This window comes from Temnothorax nylanderi, unplaced genomic scaffold, assembly GCF_030848795.1.
Source record: "Temnothorax nylanderi isolate EJ_2023f unplaced genomic scaffold, tnyl_v1.0 TNYL_tig0171_pilon, whole genome shotgun sequence".
NCBI classification, from domain to species: Eukaryota; Metazoa; Arthropoda; class Insecta; order Hymenoptera; family Formicidae; genus Temnothorax; species Temnothorax nylanderi.
In genome coordinates, this window is record NW_027249233.1 from 276,008 (window position 1) to 301,806 (window position 25,799).

The following is a 25,799-nucleotide window of genomic DNA, read 5'->3' on the forward strand; positions in this document are numbered from 1 at the left end:
GAACTCAGCAACTGATAAGCAAGCCCGCTCGTTAATGGTCCGGCATCAGAGCTTGGCAAAAAGCCAATATATACCGTTAGAATGAGAACCTTATAGTTTACGTTTATTCTTCCATATTCCAACTTCCACCTTTGCATGACGTTTGTGTATCGTACGTTAAACCATCTCTAGTTGATGTATGAAAGATATATACGACGTTCACATCTTGTTTAAAAGTCCGTTATATATACTCCAGACAATGTACCATATAATAACAATTATAACGTAGTTTATGAATTTTGAAATTTTTAATTGTATATCTTTTTTAACATTTGGAAATTGGTTCGATAATCAGATAACTGTTTATCTTGGTCAGGACGTTTTCTCGCGCCGTTTCTTATCGAGAGTTTTTCTTATTCTAATTTATTCCATAGCCATCTTCTAAGCTTCAGTTAATATAATTATTCCAATTGTTTCTACAACGTTTCCGCTACAACAGGGCGCTACGAGATGGAGAATTTAGCAGATTTTACAATGCATTTGTGTGAACAGTAGCTATTTCCGACGGAGCGAAAAATGCATAGCCGCTTAAAGCATGTATATAGCAGCAAAGTGCGACGGCAGATGCGTTATTTATGTAGCGGTTCGCTAAGTACGTTTCGTTGTGTGATAGCTTCGATTCTGACGATCGGGGGATCGGGGGATCGGGGGTTACGGATCGCCGACGAGGGGTGGTGTATCCTCTGTATTCTCTCTTTTTACAAGGAAGAGCCGGCGCGGAGAAGCGGGGTGGAGGACCCGAATCCTGAGGCAGTGGACCGTGAATGCGATACCAGCTTCACGTAGTGCGTCGGTGTAGGAGAGGGAGAGAGGGGGAGAGGTGCCGTCAAACAACCGTTCGTCGATCGTCCCTTCTCGGTACACCCATACTCATCCCTGGCTTCGTCCTCCTCGCGTCAGCAGCAGGGGGTGATTTGTACGTATCAATTATGTCTTCCCGCTACCAAGGGACCATCGATGACGTCGCTATCTCTCCTATATCGCGATCCAATGATCCAATGATTTTCACGTTCGGATTTTATCCAAGTTGCTCAGAACATAAATTACAATCAATTTCAGCTGCGATACTCTTGTTGAACGTCACGGCACTTTGTTATTCAAATTTCATATATAAAGTAAAAGATAAAGGAAACATTTACGATATTTCAGATAATATTGAAATTAAATAAAGATTAAGTTGCTCCGGAGGGGAAAATGCAATTAGATGCTATGTATATTTTATATCTAAAGTAAAGAACTTGAATGATTATAGAAGATTATAGTAATCTTAAATAATACAAATATATTTTTGTTATTTATTACATGAGAGCGATAGATAGTTCTAAACATAAAATATAAATTCTTTTGTAACACATTAATCTATTTATCCGTGAAATATGATAATTGTTTCTAGAGTGATAGAGGAAACCTGGCCGGCATTCTTTCCCTGGCTTAATTAAAAGATGATTACCTAATGAGGGTCATCGATGTTCTGTGGAAAATGGGCTCCAATCGTGAACAAGGTCTACACACAGGGTGTCCTAACATTATCGTGAGTTTCCTTATCCTTAGCTACGAATTTTACGAAGATTTTATATCTCAACATTTAAACTTTCATTAACGTTTCAATATCAGAAATGTTATATTTGATAAAATACAATATTATGTGTATTTTATATAAATATTTGTTTATAATTTATTTAAATATTTATTTATAATTTAATATTATCGTCGAATTTAATTTTGTGAAAAAATGCTTCAACTATCTTATCATCTAATACATTCTAACATATATACATGTATATCTTGATAAGTGCGAAAGGAAATTAGTCGCAAGAGAGAGAAACGGAAAGAATTAATCATATATTTCGTTAAATATGTCTTCTGTTATATCAATACACATTAAGGGCCTGAACGAGAGCCGCGTTATAAGCACGATTGAAATCGCATTACGATTATGTTACTCCCAAGAGTAATCTAGCGACATACACGTACCGTACTGTTTGTTTGAAAATTTACTCGCCTAAGGGACTCACCATCAGAGACGCTTTTTCTATTCTCGAGAGAGAATGCGACATTGGTCTTCCTTTGATCTGGCGAACGAACCAACTTTTAAGCTTTCGAAAGTGACGGGCATGCAGATGGTTATGATAATAATAATAATTCGATCTTCAGTCTCCGGTGGTCCCGGCTTCTTCGCTCGCGCGGGCGCGCGCGCGCGCTTGCATACCAACGCGCACACTTGCCAGTTTATACTAACTCACGCGTACATCGTACACATCTACGTAGTGAAGCTGACGACTCTCAGGGTCGATTGTGGACAATACGAGTGGATGGAGTAGCTTCGAAATCGATCGAGAATTAATCCGGCGCTATCGCGTCTTGCAACTGTTGTCCCATTGTCTCATCGCGAACTAAAATGAAAGGACGGAAGGGAGAGAGATGCGGATAAATTGCTGGAGCAAGACGGTCGAATTTTCTCTCTTCTTTCCTTCATTCGTTCGGTGATTCTCGGCGTTTCTTCGAAAATCTTCACGCCTATTCTCACATCCCTCGTTTGCTGTCTTGATAGATTCTGCAGACTTTCGAGTTCTCGCTGCGTTTTGTTTCGCGGTCACGAAATTCTTCTTAATCATTCTTAGTCATACTCGCCTCTGGAAAATAAAGTAAAAAAATAAAAATAAAATTTTGTTTCTGCTTTTAAGCAATAGTTAAAGAAATCATTGTCCGCCATTTTATAGCAATTACATCGCGGCTTCCGTAGGGTTAACCGCGTCTATCGCTTACAGCACATCGTTCAACGCAAACCAGGAACCACGTCCCTCTTCTTCCTCCCCTCTCTTTCTCTAACGCCTCGACCACTTGTGGTTTTAACTACCTTCGACGATCCCTCCTAGCGCCAAGTGCCGAGTGTGGCGAGAATTATGTAATTATTGCACGGTAATTGTCGCGAAAAATGACGGCTGCCTGAATGCTGCCTTAAGTGTCGCGACGAAAGCAGCCCGAAAAGGGGGTCAACTCTACTATACTCGCCGACGAGATTCCTCTACGAGGTACAGCGTAGGTCGATTCAAGCTCCCGTCAATGTGCATTATTAAATTAACTTATAGCCATCACTGAAAAAAATTCAAAAGTTTAGGAATTTTAAATATAATTAGTTAACAAATTTAATCATTGCAATTTGAAAAGTCGAAATGACTTTTATGTTAAGTTTTTTTTTTATTAAAATTGAAGTAAAGCGTATCGCGTGTGTCATACGTGTTTTACGTACAATTATTGAAATTGTCGCAATCAAGCTTAGGTATATCAATATATTTCGAATTTAGGAGGATATCTCAAGTTTAAAAGTTTCTCAATAAAATATCTTGCTAAACCCGTCGTCTGTCGTACGTCGTCAAAACGATGATATAAAAGTGATATATATTGGATGCTCCAGACCGATTGCATTTCCTTTCAATCGCGGATTGGTAATACCTAGCTCACTGGCAGATTCGTAACGGTGATTAGCAAGGAAGCGTTCAAACGCTTTCTCGATGCTGTCCGACAGAAGGTCGAGGGAGGGCCTTCGGCGTTTGAGACTAGGACAACGGGAATAAGTTTGGTCCAGCTTGCTTTACCACTCTCAGGATCATGCATATAAAGGCGGTGACTCGTTCGCGAACCCTCGAAAGCCGAACAATCGCGGACGGCAGGAATTACCTCCTCACTCACGGACCCTCATCTCGCCCTTCGCTTCGCCTTCTCGCCTTTTGCCTCGCCGTAGTCCTTTTCTTCTGTTATACCTCCTTTCGAGTTGTACACTAGGCGACATGTATACTCTTACACCTGAGACTAGACACTCTCGGATCGAACACTCGTATTTAGATCGTACATCGTGCATTATTAATCGGTGATTAAAATATCTACAATTTATTTTTATTCTACGTTTAACTGACTTAATATATAATCTTTTAACGCTACGTTGAACTTTTTATATCAAACGTAATTGTTTTAAATTTTTAGACACAGCTTTAAATTGTAACGAACGATCTGGATGTGATGCATTCGATCCAAGAATGTCTAACTTTGGACGCGGAAGTATACATGGCGCCTAGTGTACTCTTTCTCACGCCGCTATATAGAGTCTATAGACCGCCCGCACCTTCTCGTCCTCCAACGGTGCCAGAGTCATAACTACAAGGGCTACAATGGATAGAAACCGCCGCCGCCACCTTTTCTCCGCCACTTATCCGTTCCGCCAAATAATTTTGACCGTCGCGATTTCACGCGCGTAAAATCGTTGAACAGATTCACAAAAGTACGAATCTTCTCGGCCAGGACATCTTACACTTGTCGGTATTATGTTGCACCACCCCTTTCCAAAGATGCTCCGTTTTAAACGCTACTGAAAATTAATTTTCTTTACTTTGCAACTATTACGTCGTCTTCTTCACTTTTAACTTTTAAGTAGCATACATATAACTATCAATTGCACATCCGGAATATTATTATTATTTTATTATAATTACATTATCTTATATCTTTTCACATAAAAGTATTTCATAATAATTATTGAGCATTATACATTGTCAGCAACATTTTGCAACATTAAAAAATTGGCAGTCAATTCTCATCTACATAATTACACTTAATTGTGAAACAATGTATATTCTAAGAAGTTATCTATAACAAAAGGTAAAACAAGATTCCACGTAGATGTACATACGTACTAAGGTTTGTAGATACGTACGCGTAATTACGCAAAAAATAATACGCGCGACACGCAGGAACGAAAGTTTATCGCACGTTTTACGCGAAAAATGACCTTTGGCCACATGCCAATTGTGAGACGATGTTTCACCGATGATTTCACCGCAGTCATGACAACAACTGCGATTATCACACGGTTTTGCATAATTTATTATTGTCGAACGATTCATCGTGCTAACGCGTAACACCGCGCGGCTCGTTTTATATAGGATAATAATGAGAAAGTGAAGAACGTAGATAGGCAAAAAGTAACTTGTTAAATAGAGCTCGCCTCTATACATTATATGTATATCTCACATCGCTTGCTGTCTATTTTATATCAGTGTAGAATTTCAAATTGTATATAATTTTATCAAGAATCTAATCAACCTGATATCGAGTTTTCCTTGGCAGAAATTAGATCGGACATTACCTTCTTCGTCGCCATTAAATATACGTTCGTGATTAAATTTTTATAAAAGTTTATTTAAACTTAGATCGGTAGCTTCGTCATTTGCTATTCTTGTCGGAAGTTAGTTGGTAAAAATTTTTAATATTTTTAAAATCGCTCGTAAATAAAGAACTCTTGACATTGCACTTGTGATAAAGGAAAAATTCAAAGGGTCCCCAAAGGGGTCAAAGCGTACGGCTGGAAAATTTAGCGACCTATTTTAAAGTCACTCTGTATATTCCGATTACACGCGTGCTTCGCGATAAGTGTGCGGAAGGTCGTGACCGATATCAGCATATTATGTTACAGGGCGCTTTTTCGCAATTCGCTGCGCACACGGTTGCAGTTACACGGTTACGTCGAAATGTCGAATATCGATGACCACAAGGTGCAGTGACGCGCGGTGATGGATGCATCAGCGGGACCAAAGCACCGGCATTTACCACAGTCGTTGGAAGGCTGAAAGAAATCGACGATAGGTCTGCAGCCTGCAGCCTGCAGCCTGCAGCCTGGGCTCTGGGCTATGCCGCGCGCCGAAGGGAAAAGAGAGAAATTGGCGAGTAAGACGGAAAGAAAGAGCAAGACCGCGCGGAGATTAGATCCCGCGGGATGAGTAGGTGGGATTGGATTTGGCAGGCGCGCGGCTCGTTGGCGGTAGATGCCGGTGATGCGAAGGAGTAGGACAAGAAGAAGGGGCACGGGGTGGAGTTTGGTTGGTGTCCGAACGGCGGAGAGGCTGCAGAAGGGAAACTCGGAGTAGGGTAGGACTATTGGAAGTGCACCCGTAGTAGAGCAGGACGGGGGGAGGAGGGAGAGAGCAGCGAAGAGACGAGAGAGAAGAGAGGCCGTAAGTGACAGAACCGTGGTGGTATAGGTGAACTGCTGGACAACCGAACCACCCGAACTGTACTCGGCGGTATTTAAGGGAGAGCCGCGAGCGTAGCGCGCCAGTTGTTAGTACGGCCGGTTGGTGGTTGGCTTTCGTGGACTGACACTCACTCGATTGTCACGTCGCGTGGCGCCGAGTGCACTTGAAGCGCCGAAAGCGTTGCACGAATAAAAAAAAAAAATATATATATATATATATATATATATATAAATTTTCAATAAGCTAATCCTGCTAATCGTAACAATCTCGATAAGTAATCTCGATGAATAAATTCAATAAACCTTAATAAAAAGATCGCTTAGTGATGCTTAAAGTGAACCAGGCAGTCACGTGACCGTGCACCGTTTTTTTTTCGTCAATTCTTTCGGATTTGCACGATATAATTAAGTTATCTTTTTTTCACACGATTGTAAACACATAAGTGCAAAGTTAAGTGAATATATGAAAGACTACAAAATTTCTCCTCAAACCGGCGACAGCGTTATGTGAAAATACACATATGGCATTATTTGAACTTTTCGTGCTTGAAGATCGAAAGAATTTGACATTTTTGAATTTTGGATGGTACAGATGAGTGTATCAAAGAGGTATGAGAGCACGTTTGTTGTTCACTTCATGTAACTTTTAAGAAAGCGATAATTATTTTAAAAATAATTTTAATTTTTAATTTTAATTTCACGAATTTCTTATACCTAATAATAATAGTCAAATAGTAGAAAAATATTAAGAAATGTAGATATTGAGAAATTTAGTTATAAAAAAAAGATCATAGCTTTGAACTCGTGATACTAAAAATATAGATAAGTGTAAAAAGAAAGATAAAAAAGATGACGTGATCTTCTCGTGATAGTATGTCCACGAATAGCGTGAGAAGTTATATCGCGTTAATATAAATATACATTTTGCGCCAATAAATAATGTTGCATTTATATTTATCATTTTTTTAAACACAAATTTATTAATTACACATTTGATAAATTAATTCTAAATATTATTTTACAAATGATAAGAGAAAATATATTGATAATATCCATTATATGGACCCAAATAGGACATTTGAATAATTCTTCTTAAATTAAAAATGCAAAAAAATAACGAAGACGTAATTTGCATAATTTTAAAAAGCAACTAAAGAAGAATTTTTTTATTATATATTTTCGGATTGTTTTTTTTTAATATCGTGCATTTTTTGTTTTAATGAAAAATGTACATTTTTGTTTCTTCTTATTTATTTTTGCTGTTATATAAGTTACTCTTTTAAAATTTTTTCTTATGTTTACGCGTCCAGTAGAATTAATCAAGTATCCTGTTTTTATCGGATCACCTTGTATATTCCGACCAAAGAACTTTTAAACGAGATTAGGTAGTAGGCCTATATGGCACGCTATAAATGCGTAAAGATATTGTCTTATGACTTGATGTTATAGCTTTTGAATACATAATTGCTGGAATAATTTCTAAAATTATCGTATAAATATGTATAAATTTGGTTTTGGGTAATAATCGATATAATTCATAATTCTCGGAAATGTGATATTACAAATTATTAATATTTATGAATTAAAAACTATAGATTAAATTATAAATTTGTTATCGGATCTTCAAATTATGGCACGAACTCGCGAAACATATATTGCACGCGTTTATCTTTTTCGGAGTTTGAAAGAAACTGCAATACTTTCGAAAAAAAGTAAAAAATTTATATAGATATAGAAGCAATAATCAGATAGTAATATTCGATAAAATTCAACATTTACAAATTCAATTTTCAAAATTATTTTTGGATTCCATGCAAGGAAAACAATAAGAAGCTATAAATTATATTGTAACTTGTTCAAGATGTTTTTTGAATAGTACAATTAATCATTTCATATAAAAAAAAAATATCTTGTTATACAAGATGTATCGGAAGAACATTGAAATATTGGCAGGATTACAGACAGCATCCTTATAATTATTTTGAGATAGAGAATGTAAGTAACGAAGTCTTTTTGTACCGGAAAGTTTTATATATTTAATTTCGTTCCTGTATACCTGTACTCTGGTAAAAAAATATTTCGGTGTTGTTCTGTGATAGATCTACGCTTATATATTAGTTTAAGAAATATTACAAATTACAAGAGGCTGATGGCTTTCTGGAATAGGTACCCGATGCTGCTGCTGCTGGCATTGGGGTTGATTTTCACGCAATCGTCTGTCGGAGCTTTACCACGAGAAGGTACATATTTTGCACGATCGAATGTTTCGTCCGAACTGACCGGGACGTCTTCCAGTCACAGTATTTCGGTCATCAGGATCTTGTCCGATGGACGAGTGGAACGGCTCATCCGGTGGCCCGGAGCTTGCGCCAAGGAGATCACTGTCAATTGGGGGTGGGCATAGCCACATTTCTCTTTTTACATCTTAATACAATTAAAACGTTGAAATAGTTAGATCGAGTCAGACAGCTTTGATACATTCAAAGTAAGCGCGTAACAAATTACCCTATTGTATAACATTGTATATCGAGGTCTGAACTCGCCGATGTTGCTCTGCTTAGTACACGCTTCCTTTCATGAAACATGTGCCGAGTGTTTTCGTAGTAACAAAGGCTAGCGTGTAGTAACTTGTACTATCCTCTTTCCTGAAATAACATTTTCTCGGATATAGGCAAATCTCTTTTTCCTATCCCACCCATCGTTCCGTCCGTATGTAGTCGGGAGGATTGAAGCGGCGGGAAGTGCGGGAACCTGGTTGGCAAGCACGAAAACAATGCCGCCTTTCACTATTGCCAATATACGTGGAAGCTTGACTGTTATGTATACATTTAGCGTCGGTTAGGTCTTTCAAATGCCACCCATCGCTCCGAAGAACGCTGATACAGTCTAATGGAACGGTCTCTGTGAATCCTTGTCAGCCGTAATAAGTTTCAATACAATTGTAATGCCGCGTTAACGCCTATGGAAAAGAATCGATGTTCAAACCAATGAATAAATTCTACATTTTATTTCTTCTTCTCTACCAGATTACATTAAAGGACGAGTCCATTTTTAATAATTAGTTTTCAAAAAAATTGCATGTGTTAATATTTACATATATCTGCTAATATTTATACATAAATAGTCTCGATGCTAAGTTAAAAAGTTTATATATCAAGTTTAACTTTGCGTCACAATATTTCAATAATTTTCTTTGTTTAACTATGTATGGATATAATGATAACCGTTTGAAAAGTATGCAACAGGAATGTGTCAAAAATACATTCTTTTTTAAAATATGCAATTTTTTTTTAAATAACAAGAAATAGAGAAAAAAGAAGAAAGAAAGTATTATTGTTATGTACATATAAAAGAGATCGATAATTAATAAATAATGTTTAACGAAAACATCTGCATTTTATAAAAGATGCGCGAAAAGAAAAAGACGCAAAAGTATATTGTGCCATGAAAAATTAATAAAATCAAAAGAAACAATTTGATTACATAAAACAATAATGATAATAAAATGGAATAATATATAATTGTTATTTCATTAGATTTGAAAGCCAAAAAAGGGGGATACAATTTATCATGTTTATTCGTTGACAGTAACCGCAAAGCCAAGCAAGCTCTTAAGCCGAAAAGCGGCAAGTTAAGTAAGCAAGGATTAGGTTCTGCGACGAGCGGATGTCCTGGAACCTCTACGTATAGGGATCGGATTGGCCCCTTTTGCGCTGGACCTAAACGTAGTTCGGTAGGTCGCCGTCCTGTTTTACTCTCCTAGATGGGACTCATCTGCTGATGCTCTCACGAGGATACCACGGAATACCACAACCACGAAGCGTCACTTTGCACTTAAACGCAGGACGAAAGCTCTTTTACCGTCGTGAAGAAAGTGCACGCCCTGCTTTCCGTTCCGTTGACCGTCCCCTCTTTTCGAATTTGCTCTTATCGCCTGAATTATTTGTTGAGAAAATTCGATTTTGTTTTTTTCTTCTTTTGTATTGTATTATGGCACATTAGGCTAAATAAGCAATCACAGAATTATGCAGATCTATATGTAATATATCTATATGTATAACGTTGATATAAATCGGTAAAATTATTATACATACAGTTTCTATCAATTTCAAGACGGTAAATAAATAGGAAGTTTATTTTGCTAGGATATAGTTGAATTTTTTACAAATGTTGCTTCTAATGATTGGCTAATTCTAATGATAATTATTCTAATTTCTTTTGAATTAAAAAATAATGCTGCGAAAGAAATAGACTTGACTAATACATATGTATAACATCATGAACTATATTTTTCAAATTTTAATATTTTTCTTTATCATTTTGACGCGTAAGACTTAACCGAAAATTAGATTATAATAACGTTTGTTCTTTTGATAGAAACACGGATGTGACCCTGCGACAAGTCTGGCTTCGTAAGTCGAACAGAAAGCTGCAATTGATATACGCCGGTGAAACATTGACTGACTGCATCGACGAGAAGCTCGCGTGGTGGGACGACAGCGAGTGTTTGCCAAGCTCTCGCGGTGTCTATCGCTATCACGATGACGGTGACGAGGTGTCGATCGAGGTGTTCCAACGGGACGGTAAGGACATTTCGAGAATACCCCGTGACCTCTCTTGGCTGTTGTCGACATCGGAGCTTCGTCACCGATGCGATCGCATGAGGATGCGAGTACGAAGCCAAGCCATGACCCAACATCGACATAGGTATGAGTATCTAGGATCAGCGATCAGTATATCCCTCGAGAGCTGGAGCTCGATCGCTTAATCCCTCGGATTAAGCTACGTAAGCGAAGGCGATGCCGGTTATACAAAAATATGCATTGAAAAAGTGAGCTTTCTTTGTAACAGGAAATACGCAAAATCAACGAACGCGACAGCAAGTAATGGAAAGCAAAGTCGGAGTCGGAATCGGAGTCGAAGGGAATTATTCATGATACCAGGGACGCAATGGTGCGGTCGTGGTGACCGTGCTACCAAGTATACCAATTTGGGCGGCTTCGGCATGGCTGATGCCTGTTGCCGCAAACACGATACAGCTTGTCCTTTTTACATACCGGCGTTCGAGACGCGTTACGGCGTTTTCAATTGGAGAATTTCAAGCATGATGCATTGCGCTTGCGACGAGCGGTTAGTAATTAGTGAAATTATTAAATAATACGGTCTGAGAAGAAATGCTCGTGAGAGAATGCCGATATATCAAAAATAGAGAGTTCTCGATATTTGAGTATATAATTGGATGTTCGAGTAATTATCTAATCTTCAGAAAATATTGATTGGGTTTGTTTAACGTAATGATGCGATTTAACGTGTTTTAATGCATGCGCTGTAAAGATCTTCTCTTAAACAATATTGCAATATGGTCGACATTCGATACAAATAGTTGGTATCTCTATAGCTAGTTAACAAATGACACAAAATTTATTATTGATGCGTGCAACAATTCCAACGCTTGTGACAATTATCGTATTTTTGAGATCTTTTTTTATATGTTCCAGATTTCGCACGTGTTTAAAAATGGCCGGAACTGCGTCGGCGGATTTTATAGGCAAAATCTTTTTCGACGTACTCCAATCAAAGTGCTTTATTTTGAAACCACAGAAGGTATGCGTGAAACGGTCTTGGTGGGGTAAATGTCAGCATCATGAATATCGAAAGCAGGCCTACGTACGAGATAATGTTCCTTATTAAGGGTGTACAGCACAAGAAATAATGAGGTATTCTTCTTCCGGGGATGTCAATAGCAATTCTCAGGGATATAATATTTTGTCGAATACTTATAATATGTCTAGAAAAAGACAAAGAAAAGAACTTGAGTCGATTATTAAATCCAGAAATTATATCACCAAATATACGATTGACAATACATTGTAATGTCTTCAATACAGAGAATCGTTATATCAAGTCTGCCGATAGCTATGTCAGACATCTTGAATTATGATGGCAGAAACGAACAGATCGTATGCGAGTGCACAATCTTTTCAATTTATTTAATTAATTAATTATTAATTTCCAAATACGTCTTTCTCAACAAAATCGAATAAATACAATAAAGTAAGCTCTTTCTGTTTCTCTAATAAGTATATATTTTATAATGTATTTAATATATTGCAATATATTTTACAAGAATAAGAATCTTCCATAATAGCGCACATTTGATAAATGTTTATTTAAATTTAACTAAACAGTTAAATTAATTAATTTCTTTTTCCACTTGTTTCACGCTTAAAAGCTTAACAGAAAGTCGATATAGGTATCGGTGGTCCTTATATATGTATAGAGTTATATTAAACTTGTAGATAGAATTCGTTAACTTTTAAATATTATTAGCGAACTATTAACGAATTAATAGAATCGTAAATTTAAGCTTTTGTTTATTAATTCTGAAACTTTTACATAACATATTCCAAAGATGTAAAAATACATAAATAAGAAGAGATAATAAAAACTGCGTATAAAATATAATCAATATTTAGGATAGCCTAGAATTTTTGATGAAAAATTATAATATATATATATATATATATATATATATGTATATTGTATGTATATTTATATTAGTTATAAGCTGTACAAGATAAATTTAGATTTGATTAAGATTAATAATTTTCTTTCTTATCTATTACCGACATATGTTCTGATACGATTTGACGTAATATAAATTTTATCTAGAAATTGTAGAGAATAAGTCACCAAACTTTCCAGAATCGCGCGCATATTCTTTGATCAATATTGACCCGATCATTAATTACCACTTTAATCGTCTAGCATTTAACCTTTTTCTAATACTTAATATTCAACATTAAATATCTTTACAATTAATAAGCTACAAGTTTTCTTAGCTTCTGTTCGAAGAGAGGAAAGTTAACTGAAAGCGAAATAAATAAAGTCAGATTTTTTTATTTATTTTTTATCCCCTTTAGAAACCTATCGCTTTTAGCAGTAAAAGTCTATCATGTTGTAATGCTTTATCTAGATCTGTTATCACATATCATTATCATTGCACTTGCACATACGAATCTTCTAAAATAGTCAGGTCACGTGGTCGATCGCGCCAGTTTACAGTTTACACTTTACACATGCGCGTGAAAGTGCTCACATCTTACCTGTCACATGTGTGCGCATGTGACGAGATTGGGATTTACTCTTTCGTTGTGCCGATAAGACTTTACCTCGTTTCAATATAAAACTTATAACAATATAATGCAAACACGCGTACAATATATAAAATATTAAAGAAAGACATCATTAGAAGTTAGTAATAATATGTCAGTTGCTTAAATGACTAAGCTTGCTGCGCGAGGTTACCTGAGAATGCATAACACGTATGAGACAAGAGTGAAACAAGGCAGTATACCTTGTTTATGTACGGAATTGAACCTTGCTCTCACGTTGCACGGTGGCCAGAGTTTCAGGTAATACTTGAAATACATAAACACTGCTTTAAATTAATTCATGCAATGAATAACTACGTGTATATGATTCAGAAAATTACATATATTACTGTTAACAATTTAGGAATATATACATATATTAATGATTGATAGTATTTAAGCTTATGTCTTTTTTAAATTTTGTTTCAAAATTATGGGATGCTAATGACTGTATTTCAGATGGACAGTTTATGACTCTGGATACAGAGGTATCTTCAACGGATACATTTGGACTTTATCTCAAAATAAAACCCATCTCTTATATACTGTACAAGGACAATTAAAGGATTCTGTAGACTATGATAATATTCTGTCCGAGTATTTTAGGCTGTCAGTATCGTTAAAAAAACATTATAAAGAGTGGGCAGAAGCAGATACACACTTTCAAAAGTGTTTAGATGAAAATAATGCTGTTCGAATACTGAAGCAAGATGTCGTAGAGAATTTGTTCTCGTTTATCTGTAGCTCCAATAATAATATATCGAGGTACACTTTCATCAAAACATTACTCAGTAAAAATAAATTTAAATCGCTTGCTAAACATTTATTTCTTTTAGAATATCAAATATGGTTGAAAAATTGTGCTCACTATTTGGTCGTAAGATATGTTCGATTGAAGATAAAGATTATTACGATTTTCCAACGATAGAAGTTTTGAAAGAACAAAATGTAGAAAGCATATTAAAAAGAGAAAAATTCGGCTATCGTGCTGCGTACATAGTTAATGCGGCAGAGCGTTTATCAGGATTGGGTGGAAAGGATTGGCTCCTAAATCTACAAAGGAAGAATGTTTCTTACCACGCTGCCAGAGAACAACTGATGACACTGCCAGGAATTGGTCCTAAAGTTGCTGATTGCATATGTTTAATGTCACTAGGCCATTTAGATGCTATACCTGTTGATACCCATATTTTCCAAATAGCACAGGCAAATTACTTACAGCATTTAAAAAAACAAAAAACAGTTACACCAAAAATTCATACTGAAGTAAGTAATTATTTACGAGAATTATGGGGTCCGTTGGCTGGATGGGCACAAGCTATTGTATTTTCCACAAAAATTAATGATAAATCTAAATCAACTGGGAAGCAAAAACGCAAGAATAGCGATAACAAAAATTTAGTACAAGCAAAAGTACTTAAGGTGGTATGATCATTATGAAATCGTGTTTATTTTCACAAACAGTAGATTATGCAAAACAATTTTATCCAAGTCTGTAGAAAAATCGTATTTTATTAATTGCCTATTTAGTAACAAATTATTTTGCATAATTTATATGTTGCTAAAATTTATGAATGATATAATTAAATATTAATTTTGATAATAAAATGACATTATAGTTATCTATCTTTTAGAGAAGAGATAATAAATTTCGTTTTTACTATCCTATGCGTTAAGAAGAATGAAAAGGCCTCAAGACAATTGTTTGAAAATATTTTACCAAAATTACTTATCTTACAGTCACATACAGAGTATTTTGTATACTTTATTTCGTCTGTTAGTATATATATATTTGTACATGTACAATCATTACAATTTATTATAAAACTGAATGAATGTCGTGGTGGAAATAGATCTTTAACTTTCTCGATTGAATATTTATCACAGGCCTGTGTATTGTTAATAACGTTTTTTCTTCTTTATTCCAAGTACAAGGGCGTAATCTAAATCATCTAAAATAATATATTCCGGAAATTCAATGTCTTCTTCGCTATTGCAATCTGCCAATATACAATAATTACAATTATTTATATTGCTAATTTATAGATACATTTAGAACAAAGAAACAAAGAGCAAAATCTGTTTAAATTACCAATAGATTTTTGTAATATATCAGCAAAGATATTTTGAGTAAGATGACGCAAACCAGGACATCTTTTCGATAGATATGCCTTCTGAGAAGGCGACAAGACTGTTAAACAAGTAGTTTGCAAAGATACCGGTGTTGAGCAACTCCAAGTTAATTTCATTACACATTGAGCCATCGTAGAGCTTACTAATGGATAAAGCGTAACATTGTTCAACTTTGTAAAAGCCACACCTACAAAGGGATCAAAATTATATCTCTAAACAGAATATATGGTGAATTTTATACTGCTTACCCAATGGTTCTCGATTGATAAAAAATTGTAATGTGCCGGTCCAAGCATCGAGATGTATCCCTACCAAGTGTTCTCCTATATTTTGACCAAATGTTCTCCCATATTTACACGTCTTACCATCGTGCTGTAAATATCCTTTATATGAAAAACCCCAAGATTCTCGATCTCGTCCAAGCAGAGCACAAAAATCATCGCCTGCATCATGAAGTTCTGCATTTGCAGTTCCTACACCAACCATCTAACGAGGGTAATGAAAATTCAAGTGATAAAGTTATTTCTTAAACGTATTGAAAAGATCCTATTGTCTATACAGATTCAGCAAGATGTCGCAGAAACTTACTACGTCAGTGCCGTAGATATGTGTTAGCATTAAAATCTCCCAAAAATGATGTCTTCCTTTTTCTAATGGTTTGTTACCCCTTACAACAGCTGTGCCAGTGCTATATACGGGATGAAATGTAACATTTAAGTTATTGTCCGATAATTTAATCGACGAAGTTGAGAATTTCTCATCCCAAGTCCATTCATGCTTTGATGAAGATAAATCTATAAGAAAATGCGTAATTAATCATTATTTTTAAATCTGCTTTTGCTTTCCCAGAAAAAAAAACGTATAATACTTTAATTAAATATTTAAACAATAACTTACAGTCTTCTGCTTCGGCATGCTGACCGTCTGTAATTAAATCCATATTTTGTGAATTGTTCGATTATTGTATTTATATTTATCATATAAATATTTTCTAAAGTCGTCGACTAACGTAAATTGTAGTATCGACACTATCGACAAGCTCATCCATTCTTTGTATCACTTGTGAGATCTGTGCTTATAAACTCACGTGGAAAAAAACGACACGATGTGTCACAAACGCATTTGCAAACGTAAAGTTACAAAGGGTGCACTAGTGCTACTTGGGTGCATCCAGGAGCACGACTGAGCACGACCGCTCACTGAGCTAAGCTGCAATAGACTGTGATTGGTTCTTACCTTTGGATCCAGCAAATCACACTTAATTGCTATTTAGCCGCTCAGTGAGTGGTTGTGCTCCTGCTACATCTGCTCGTTGAACGCGTAAGTAGTGATTGAATGTGATTGGTTGGATCCAAAGGTAAGAATCAATCGAGTGGGACTCAATTGACCACGTCGTCAATTGACTGATTTTAAATAAAAGTATCTGATTGACTGGTCCAGTGGAAAAACTCTAGGCACCGGGGGCTGCGAATGGCTGTGGTCAATCGCAACGTGGTCAAACGGGACACTCCCAAATCAATCACATTCTCAGTAAAGAGCTTATAATTCGTTAATGAAGAATGAATGTATATTTATTGTAACAAAATTTAAAAATGCATTTTTTTCACAAATAAAAGATGCAGTTATTATAAATTTGTTTTTCTGATCAAAATGCGATAAAATTTACTTATAGATACGTAAAAATAATTTTCTAAATTATTAAATAAAAATATATTTAAATACAGTATTAATTAAATTCTCTATCTAGAAGTATTCTATTGTTCCAGCCATTCTCTGAGGTATTGACAGCTGAGAGATGTAAAAGTACCTTCATCAGAACATTTCTTTCTCACCTGAAAAAAAGCATGTAAGAATAATATATTGCTTAAATCTTTGCAGTGATTACTGTAAGAAATATAATGTATTCGTAATATATCTTACTGGACATAAGCCACAAGGATTTCCTATTAATCCAGATAAATTCACTAAAGGCCGAATGGATTTGTATAAATTTTTGTCATCTCCTGAGGGTATTTGTTCAATCTTACCGTCGTATATTAAAGTTTTCAAAATCATTTCTATTTCCTTTATAGATAATTTTACCTGTATACATATCAATGTTCTTGAATATTAAAAGCAAGCGCTTTTGAACAATAAGAAAACATGACTTTTGATGTTAAAAAAAATATTACCTTGCTTATTCCTAAATCTGAGATAAATTTCCATATTTCTTCAGACGAAGCAGACATTGCATTTCTCGCTGCTATAGGTCCAGAGGGTCCAGAGTTAAGACTTTCCATGTTTTCTCTCTTTTGTTCTAAAAATTGATAGCATTGCTGACTCAGTACATCAATAAATTCCGTTTCAATCTCGTTATCTTGATACCACACGCTGCCTGTTATCGATACATCTGGTTCTAAATGGTACAGCATATGCATTTTTTTGTTACTTGTCACAGATGTCTTGACTTTTATTAATCGCTCATCCTCAAAGTTTTTCAAAATTGTTCGTAATTGACCATGGATCAAATTTGTTTTCTTTCTTATATCTCCAATCCATATTCCTTTATTTCCTACTTCTTCAATAATCTTAAATACAATTTTTTCTTCATTAGTAGAACCTTTAACAAGCTTGGTCGAATCTTTAAAGCGATAAACCAATAATCCTGCTTGCTTCAAGAGTTCAACATGCCCTTGCGACACAAGCTTATTTATAATTTCTCCCCGACGGTGTGGTTTTAAGTCGGGCATCTCGTTACTCAAAGCTTTGTCAGAAATACCTTTAGGTTTCGTACGTATTAAAGCAATTACTCTGTGAAAAAAGAAATATATATATATAAAGCATAAATAATAGATAATTAATAAACAAAAATAAAATAACAAGATAAACTTTCATTATATACTCATTATCTATAATATAATTGTGAAAAAACGATTATGCTAAAGGCGAATTTTAACATATATTAAGTTGTATTATTCTCGACCAAAATGTAATATTGACCCGTTATGGTAATCGTAATCTACAAAAGACTGAATCAGACACATTGCCCATATATCGCTATTGTTTGACATAAAGATTTTTAACGTTAATCGTCATTACGTATCGTCATTGTTAATTAATTCGATCAAGTATACATGTATATCGACTCTCCGCTCAATGAAGCGCCGTATTATGATCTTTCTTGTTTTGTAAATTAATTTGTATTTAAAGTGAAACAAAACGATGTTTTTTCTACTGACATCGCTTCACTCATGTTTCCCACGTGTTCCCACGTGATCAAACTGATCACGTGACTGCGTTAGATAAAGCGAGACCTGAGAGGCTGAGAACTGAGAAATAAAGTGCGCACACGCACATGACGCACACGGCGCACACCCTGCGCATGCGTCACTACGATGTTACATTTGTACGTAAGAGCGGAGCGGACTCTGCGGACTCGGAGTTCGGAGTCTCGGAGTCAGCGATTGAGTGAAAACATCACAAGAGAATCAAAAGATTACGTTTAAATGGCAATACTAGTTGTCAGTTTTGTCAGTACTCTGCCACAAAAGGAACGAGAATCCGCCATCGAAGAGGAACATGCTTAATCACGATAAACTGAACAAAACGGAAAGTGGAAAGTCGACTACACGTGGCGCTCCAGTACCAAGGTACTTGCGATCGAGAATTATACATACCTCTGCTCTATTTCGGACTCGTCGAGTATATTTATGTTGATTTTTTTCATTTCCATTTCCATTTCGCAAGGCTAATTGCAAAACGATCAAGATTATTCTTTTTTAAGATTACGATTTCACCGCGTTCTGATTGTTTCTTCTTTTTTCTCCTGATAAGTGTTTCCGTACGTGTAGACGAGTGTGGACTTGTATAATCTCTTCCGAACTGCTGTTTATTTCAATGATTCACAATCTGTTCTCTCCTCTTGATTCAGGGATATATTCAATTCGACTATTTTCAAATCCTACTGTAGTACATTTCCCCTCCTTGTTAATTATATTATCTTATTTTGGAAATGGTACAGTTGTGATGTATTTTCTCCAGTGAGTACGTAACGAGATGCGTTCACGTGGTGTCGACCAGTCGACGCTTATGAGATGTTATGAGATGAGAAATTTCTCAGGCTTAAGTTAGGTTAGGTTGGGTAAGGTAAAGGTTAGAGCTAAGGTTTGTTCTTGCAATTAAATTAGTAGCTGTGCTGTGCTACACCTTCTACGCTTGAAACATACAAGCCGTATGTAATTTGACTCATTTGACTTGCGAAAGAAAAAGAGGAAAGATGGAAAGTGCGTACAGAAAATTCAGCTACTAGAAACAAACCTTAAATCACCAGCTTCCGACTTCCGACCCGCAACATTTTTCGGATTTTTCCTAGCCACGCGATCGTCGAAATGGTGGAAGATTCAAATGCGCGTTCGATGTGTTAAATACTTTTTTGAAAAATCGTATGTTTCATTTCGTATGCGCTTTAATATCCTTTGCTTAATTCGATTCGCTCTGATAAATTGCGCGATTCTGGCCGACCGCGACGTGTTTGTTGCAAAATAATTCTCAAAATTAATTCTGGCGCTTTTATAAAGCAAATTAATAATTTTTGGACAGCTTATTACGCTCATATAATATATATGTAGGTATGTGTGACACATGTGCGTGCGTACATACATTATGGATAGCGATAATTACATACATACATATCTGTGTGTAATTTCCTTTACAGACATAAAAAAATACGTAAATAAATGCGCGAGGAGGTTTGTGTATATTCCATGTATAAAATAATAAACGATACGAGCACTTGGAAGCAGTTGGAACCTCCTCGTTCGAGACTAGGATCCCCGCAAGCACTGGCAAGCACGAGGGCCACGAGGTTGACGAGGTTGACGAGGACGAGACGAGACGAGACGAGCTACACAGTACAGAGTACACACGCTTGCACACGCTTCTCGAGCGTGTGCCGTGCTGCCGTGTCGTATCGCGAGAGCCTTCTTGTCGGAGTCGGAGTCGGAGTGTCGGAGAGTATACACGCACATACGACATACGCCATACGCGGGTGTGTATGTACTATGTACGTGTATATTTCTCTGGCCAAGTGAGACAGACCAAGCAAGACCAAGCAAGACCAAGTGAGAGTAGTGAGACCAAGGCAGACTGAGGCAGCTGGCAGCAGCTGGCAGACGCAGAGTGCAGACGTCCGACGTCGTTCGTCGACTGCTCGTCGACGGACGTCCGCGAGAAGGGCCTAACGCCTAACGCCACACTCGTGTTCGAGGAGGTCATCGTCGGCGACGGGCGACTCTGAATCATGGAACTCTGAAAAGCCGTAACCGCGGAACGCGAGTTGGATCGACTTGGTCAACGTGTGTCTCGTGTCTCGTGTCTCGATTAAGATATCGGTACGAACTGAACCAAGTCTCTCAGCTCACAGAGGACTAGAGGATTAGAGGAGCGAGCCGTGATGCGAGTGTCGAGTGCATGCCGATGCCAGGGTGTTGGTACTCTCCCGTCGCGGAATTACATAATGTATATATGCATGAGTCACGATTTGTCACACGCACACGGTGTGAACTGCAGGGGAGGAGAAGGGGTGGACGGGACGTGCAAATGTCAAAGTCATACGGCGCGATCTCGCGACTCGCGACTCGCTACTCGCGACTCGCGACTCGCTACTCGCTACATGACAAATAAAAATTAGCCGGCTCGGAACTCGAAACTCGGCTGCTCGGCTGCTCGGCTGCTCGGCTGCTCGGCTCCTCGCTCTTCGACAGCTAGCTTCCGCATCGTTCGCATCGCTTTGCACTCTTAATTAGCACGTAGACCTCTTGGCTTAATATGTTTATATCCCGTTAGGAATTGATCATTGTTTCTCGTTCCACCACAGTTCCACGTTCTCGTTGATCGTGCGATGCGCTTTGCCAATTTTGCCAATTTTGCCATTGGAAATCCCTCGGAGAATACGCTTTCGATTTTCAGCCTGTAAAACGCATCGACACACTGCTCTTTTGTACCCTAGATTATCGTGCTAGGCTGCGGTCCACTTGATGCTACAAATGCTTCGAAGCATTCCTCTTCTCCTTTCTTTCAATAAAGAAAGAAGGAGAAGAAGAACGCTTCAAAGCATTTGTAGCGTCAAGTGGACCACAGCCCTAATATCGCGTTAATAGTGGTGCTTGTGACAACCAGAAATATATTTCGATGATGCTCCTCTCTCCACACACACATTGTCCTATATACGATAGACTCGAATAACAGTAATTCAAGTTGTGCGACGATATGTGCATTTTTAAAAATTACTTCTATTTGAATCTAATTAAATTCTACAAGATTATTTGTGTGTGAGTTATGTTTTTGTTAATCTTGCAGGTAATTGCAGGGAACTTTCTAGAATGAACAAAGAATAATAGTCCTATCGAATGTTGTCGGAAAGTCATTGCGAGCAATGATACAAATAAGACTTGTCGCATCTATGGGTGACGTTTCGTAGCTGTTAGAACATTTCTATGTCCTTTTATATCAAATTCAACGATTATTTATTTGCATTTTGGCATTGAGAAATGCCAGCGCCATCCCCGACTTTCTCAAGCTTGCCAGAAACACCTATGTGTGAGAAAACGGAAGTCAATGATACCGACTCTCTGCCCCCTTGGGCCAAAATCACGCTTACATCTGCAGAAGCTGAAATTGAAAAGCTGATCTCGCGAAATGAGTTGAAAGACGCAGAGGTAACTTACTTCTGTCAAGTAGAACCAATTCTTCAAGATGGCCCACAGTGAGTACTATTTTGACGTTTAGTCGTTTAGAGCCTTTTATCAGAAATGCTATGTAATCTTTCTGCTTCAAAAAGAGAAAAAATGTTATTTGTAATAATTGTTCCTATTTGCACTTTGCATCAATTCTATTACATAGTTATACACACATTCGGTTAACATTTAATTAATATTTTTCTACTTTTTGAATTTATAATTGTACAAGTTATCAAGAAAAATGTTTTACAGGTGCGGTTTAGTGGCGCTTTCAATGGCATCGCAAGAATACACAAAACCAGTTTCTGTGAATCAACTTCTCGCTGAAGCTCGTGTTCGAGGATTCACCCAGCATGGCGAAGTATATAGCGTTGATTTCATGGGGACATTAGCTGCGGAATATTTGCCCGATCATAAACCAGATATTTTAGTAGATTTACAACAGTGCCCGGACACGTTAACTCATGCTTTAGCACATGGAGCAATGGTGTTGATACCATATGATTCTGACTTCAATCACGCTCCATGTTTAAAAAAGGGTCATAAAGCGCATTGGGCATTGCTTGTGGGTCTAATCTCTTCTAGGTATAATCTATAATAACTAAGAGATTCTAATGTGCTGTTTCTGAATTTCAGATTAGATTACCAAATTATTCAAGTATATTTATTTATTTATTTATTGCATATAAAGATAAAAATAGAGGTTTTTCTTTCCGAATTACTTTCAGAATCACTTTGTGAATTTTTTGATAAATGAAAAATCTTATGGAAAATTCAATATGTATATTGAAGTTTTTTTCAAACTTATTTATTAAAATTTTATTCAAATTTATTTATATTGTCTCTTGCAAGCATATATTCTAAAGTAAATAAAAAAAACTACATATTTCTATGATATTAATATTTTTAGACAAGGATATCACGTTCTGGCACGTCATGGTAAATCGCGTCATCTGGCTTGTTGGCCCTTACGCGACTTGATTGAAAGTAATGGCAACTTGGAGGAAGAGGGTACAGCGCGACACGCAGGAGGATATGTTATACCAAAGGGTGGCGTCGGAGGTCAAAAGGGTTTACGCGGCAGAGCACTGGCATTACATCCATACATATAGAGTTATATCAAAGAAAATTGTAGGTAATTGATTTCATGCTAAAAAGAAAAAAATTTGCCGATACTCTGTATCCATATGTGCTAAATATTCGAGATATAATATTTGCATATACACACACGGCTTCAATAAGAATCAATTAATAATTATGTGTAATAACATGCGACGCTTTAATTAATACGTTATTTGAATTCGCGCAAAATGTTTTACATAATGTTAGTCTAATGATATATCTACCAAAAAGCGTTCGGCATCCGAGATGCAATTCTAAGTGGCATTATTTTCATTTTACTGAAATTATACGATGTAAATAAGAATTCCGGCAGGCCGAAATATGTGCACGCAAAATATAAATATAGACAATTGTCTCTCTTGATAGTAAATTATGTCCTATTAGATTCAAATGCGAAAGTATACGCATGCATAGTAAGATAAATGAGACATATAAAAATGTTTACGTAAGTAAATATATATACATATATGCGTGTGCGGGCGTGCGTGCGGGCGTGCGAGCGTGTGCATATGTGTATATGTAGCAAGTTATCGAAAGTGATAATTCAGAAGAGAAGATCTAATTATATTTCTTCAGATAGAATATGTGTAGGCTTTCAACAATTGTGGTTTCCGTCTTATGTTAATGCAACAAATAAAGAGTGAATATGTTAAATCAATTTTGCTAAACTCTACATCTTACTATTATTTGTAATAAATAATGGCATGCTGTATCAGCTTTAATATACAAGTTTTAAGACGTTTAGATATATCATATACAGCGTGTTTGGTTTAAGTTAATTAACAGTTGTATATCTTTAACTCGTAGAGATATAAAAAGTTTATATATACATATATAGATTGATAGCAAAATGCAGTATTACATGGTTTTTCGTTATGTTAAAAAAAGCGCGTGACAAAATTTTATTGTTTATTTTTTAAAAATATATGCTGATGTTTTAATATTTATTTATTGCTACATAAAACTTAGTACATTTTTTTTAAATACACATACACGAATGCACACACACACAAAACACAAAATAAAAGACTTAAAAAAATACTCAATGACTGGCTGGTCTTTTCAGTCATACAAAAATATTCCATACATTTTATATAAAATCTGTCAATATGATACTCGTAATAATGAAACAAATTAAAGAGATGCTATAAATTTGTAGACTTGGTATAGCTTCGAATTAATCAAAAGAAGCCTTTAAAGTAAATTCTACCTAAGTGCCGTGAAAAGACCGAAGTCCATTTATAATAGGAAATGTACACTGCATTAATATACATTGCCCAATTTTCAAGCTTCTCCTATTATATCATTGCATCATAATCAAAATACACTATAAAAATATTTATTCGCATGATAATAGACATTTTTTTCTGGATTTTATATGCATCCAGACAATACAAGTAATTAAAAGTTGTTTAAAAGATAGAAGGATGTTTTCTAAGCAACTTTATGATATCTTTTAAATATTTGTGTTATCTGGATAGTATCGAAGTAAATATCTTCCTTTGCGAAAATTATCAATATAAGCGCGATATATACTATATATATATATATATATATATATATATATATATAAGTGTAAGAGATTTTAATGTCTTCCGTTACCATCGCGATACAGTCTTCGCATAAATCTTCCGCAAAATGGACAAGAAAAAGAAATATAATAAGTATAATCATATGCTTTAAATGTAGCATAGTCTATTAAAGATTACATTGACCTCTATGTAAAATTGTTTAAATTATAAAAATATACCACGACTTCTTTTTGTTGAGCTAGTAATTTTAAAACTGATAATTATAGCCATATACAATATATGTAGAATGCAATATTTATGATCACGACGTTATTGTTAATGTTTGTTATGTATGTTCGTATTTATGTTATTTATTAATAGTCTTTAAACTTGAAAAAACAAATTTATATATAATTTTGTATTAAGCAAAATGACTGTATCGGATATAATTGGTGCTATGCTCGAATAAGTGAGAATGACTGCTACACTCTTTCCCGGATCATGATCTATGAGAAAATTTGATTTCCAAACTATGAGATTAATGTGCAACGATTAAACCTAAGAAACTCTGCTTATAGAATACTAGAGTACATCATCAGTAATAATAAATGTATATATAATGTGACACAAAATATAATAAGAAATGTTATGTTTCAATATTGGAAATGTTGATTGTAAACTAATTGTACATGTCAGCAGTGTATTCTTATTTCGTTGTTAATATACCATGTCATTTTCTTTGTATATACATATTTTTAGTATCATATTTATACTCCTCTCGTATCATATACCTATTAATTTACTATTGATTTGAGACTTATTGATACACTAAATAGGACTTGAAACTGTATTAAAAAATCATTATTAATTTCTGACAGAGTTTTATTTACATTTTTAGATATATGTGGCATATATACATATATAAAGTGTGGAATAAAAGAATATTATTTTGATAATATTTTAGAATTGAATGAAATTGACAATTTAATTATTTAATATTAATATTGCATAGGATATTTCTCCTAACATAGACATTAAAGTTTTCGTAGCTATTAAAAATACAAAAAATGTCTCAGATCAAATATATTCTGTTTCGAGA

The 25,799-nt window shown here is 35.7% G+C and overlaps 4 protein-coding genes across 8 annotated transcripts; 3 read left to right on the forward strand and 1 right to left on the reverse strand.

Annotated features, from left to right (window-relative positions):
* Nucleotides 1-835: 835 nt before the first annotated feature.
* On the forward strand, nucleotides 836-12,529 carry LOC139778011 (uncharacterized). Of its 2 annotated transcripts, XM_071715752.1 has the most exons (8): nucleotides 836-955; nucleotides 1,433-1,570; nucleotides 5,507-5,753; nucleotides 8,231-8,304; nucleotides 8,360-8,458; nucleotides 10,442-10,771; nucleotides 10,916-11,194; nucleotides 11,563-12,529. In XM_071715752.1, the coding sequence occupies exons 3-8, from the start codon at nucleotides 5,721-5,723 to the stop codon at nucleotides 11,753-11,755; spliced, it is 1,008 nt and encodes a 335-aa protein (XP_071571853.1). In that variant the 5' UTR covers nucleotides 836-955; nucleotides 1,433-1,570; nucleotides 5,507-5,720; the 3' UTR covers nucleotides 11,756-12,529. The 2 variants fall into 2 exon arrangements, with proteins under 2 accessions (XP_071571853.1, XP_071571852.1); XM_071715751.1 differs by lacking the exons at nucleotides 836-955; nucleotides 1,433-1,570; nucleotides 5,507-5,753 and adding an exon at nucleotides 6,157-6,673 and having other exon boundaries at nucleotides 8,231-8,458.
* A 107-nt stretch (nucleotides 12,530-12,636) lies between these two features.
* Ogg1 (8-oxoguanine DNA glycosylase) lies at nucleotides 12,637-15,598 on the forward strand. Its single transcript, XM_071715754.1, has 3 exons — nucleotides 12,637-13,479; nucleotides 13,678-13,983; nucleotides 14,055-15,598. The coding sequence occupies exons 1-3, from the start codon at nucleotides 13,346-13,348 to the stop codon at nucleotides 14,647-14,649; spliced, it is 1,035 nt and encodes a 344-aa protein (XP_071571855.1). The 5' UTR covers nucleotides 12,637-13,345; the 3' UTR covers nucleotides 14,650-15,598.
* LOC139778009 (uncharacterized) lies at nucleotides 14,964-19,961 on the reverse strand. The gene is made up of 9 exons (XM_071715748.1): nucleotides 19,008-19,961; nucleotides 17,523-18,141; nucleotides 17,272-17,433; nucleotides 17,159-17,183; nucleotides 16,249-16,275; nucleotides 15,940-16,145; nucleotides 15,600-15,837; nucleotides 15,311-15,538; nucleotides 14,964-15,218 (listed from the first exon to the last, which is right to left on the reverse strand). Exons 1-9 carry the CDS (start codon nucleotides 19,067-19,069, stop codon nucleotides 15,118-15,120), a joined length of 1,668 nt encoding a protein of 555 aa, XP_071571849.1. The 5' UTR covers nucleotides 19,070-19,961; the 3' UTR covers nucleotides 14,964-15,117.
* Nucleotides 18,769-25,444, forward strand: LOC139778016 (actin maturation protease). Of its 4 annotated transcripts, none has more exons than XM_071715759.1 (4): nucleotides 18,769-18,980; nucleotides 21,688-22,093; nucleotides 22,320-22,652; nucleotides 22,978-25,444. In XM_071715759.1, exons 2-4 carry the CDS (start codon nucleotides 21,879-21,881, stop codon nucleotides 23,177-23,179), a joined length of 750 nt encoding a protein of 249 aa, XP_071571860.1. In that variant the 5' UTR covers nucleotides 18,769-18,980; nucleotides 21,688-21,878; the 3' UTR covers nucleotides 23,180-25,444. The 4 variants fall into 4 exon arrangements, with proteins under 4 accessions (XP_071571860.1, XP_071571861.1, XP_071571859.1 ...); XM_071715760.1 differs by lacking the exon at nucleotides 18,769-18,980 and adding an exon at nucleotides 20,270-20,815; XM_071715758.1 differs by lacking the exon at nucleotides 18,769-18,980 and adding an exon at nucleotides 20,270-20,720.
* The last annotated feature ends 355 nt before the right edge of the window (nucleotides 25,445-25,799 follow it).

Coding starts and splice junctions, on each gene's coding strand:
- LOC139778011 (XM_071715751.1), top strand. CDS start 6,648: ATGGTACAGATGAGTGTATCAAAGAG. Junction 6,674..8,230: donor CAGATGAGTGTATCAAAGAG/GTATGAGAGCAC, acceptor TTTCTGGAATAG/GTACCCGATGCTGCTGCTGC. Junction 11,195..11,562: donor CATTGCGCTTGCGACGAGCG/GTTAGTAATTAG, acceptor TATATGTTCCAG/ATTTCGCACGTGTTTAAAAA.
- Ogg1 (XM_071715754.1), top strand. CDS start 13,346: ATGACTAAGCTTGCTGCGCGAGGTTACCTGAGAATGCATAACACGTAT. Junction 13,480..13,677: donor CACGGTGGCCAGAGTTTCAG/GTAATACTTGAA, acceptor ACTGTATTTCAG/ATGGACAGTTTATGACTCTG. Junction 13,984..14,054: donor TCCAATAATAATATATCGAG/GTACACTTTCAT, acceptor TATTTCTTTTAG/AATATCAAATATGGTTGAAA.
- LOC139778009 (XM_071715748.1), bottom strand. CDS start 19,069: ATGGAAATGGAAATGAAAAAAATCAACATAAATATACTCGACGAGTCC. Junction 15,838..15,939: donor ATATCTACGGCACTGACGTA/GTAAGTTTCTGC, acceptor TACCCTCGTTAG/ATGGTTGGTGTAGGAACTGC. Junction 15,219..15,310: donor TATATTACAAAAATCTATTG/GTAATTTAAACA, acceptor GTATATTGGCAG/ATTGCAATAGCGAAGAAGAC.
- LOC139778016 (XM_071715759.1), top strand. CDS start 21,879: ATGCCAGCGCCATCCCCGACTTTCTCAAGCTTGCCAGAAACACCTATG. Junction 22,094..22,319: donor ATTCTTCAAGATGGCCCACA/GTGAGTACTATT, acceptor AATGTTTTACAG/GTGCGGTTTAGTGGCGCTTT. Junction 22,653..22,977: donor GTGGGTCTAATCTCTTCTAG/GTATAATCTATA, acceptor TAATATTTTTAG/ACAAGGATATCACGTTCTGG.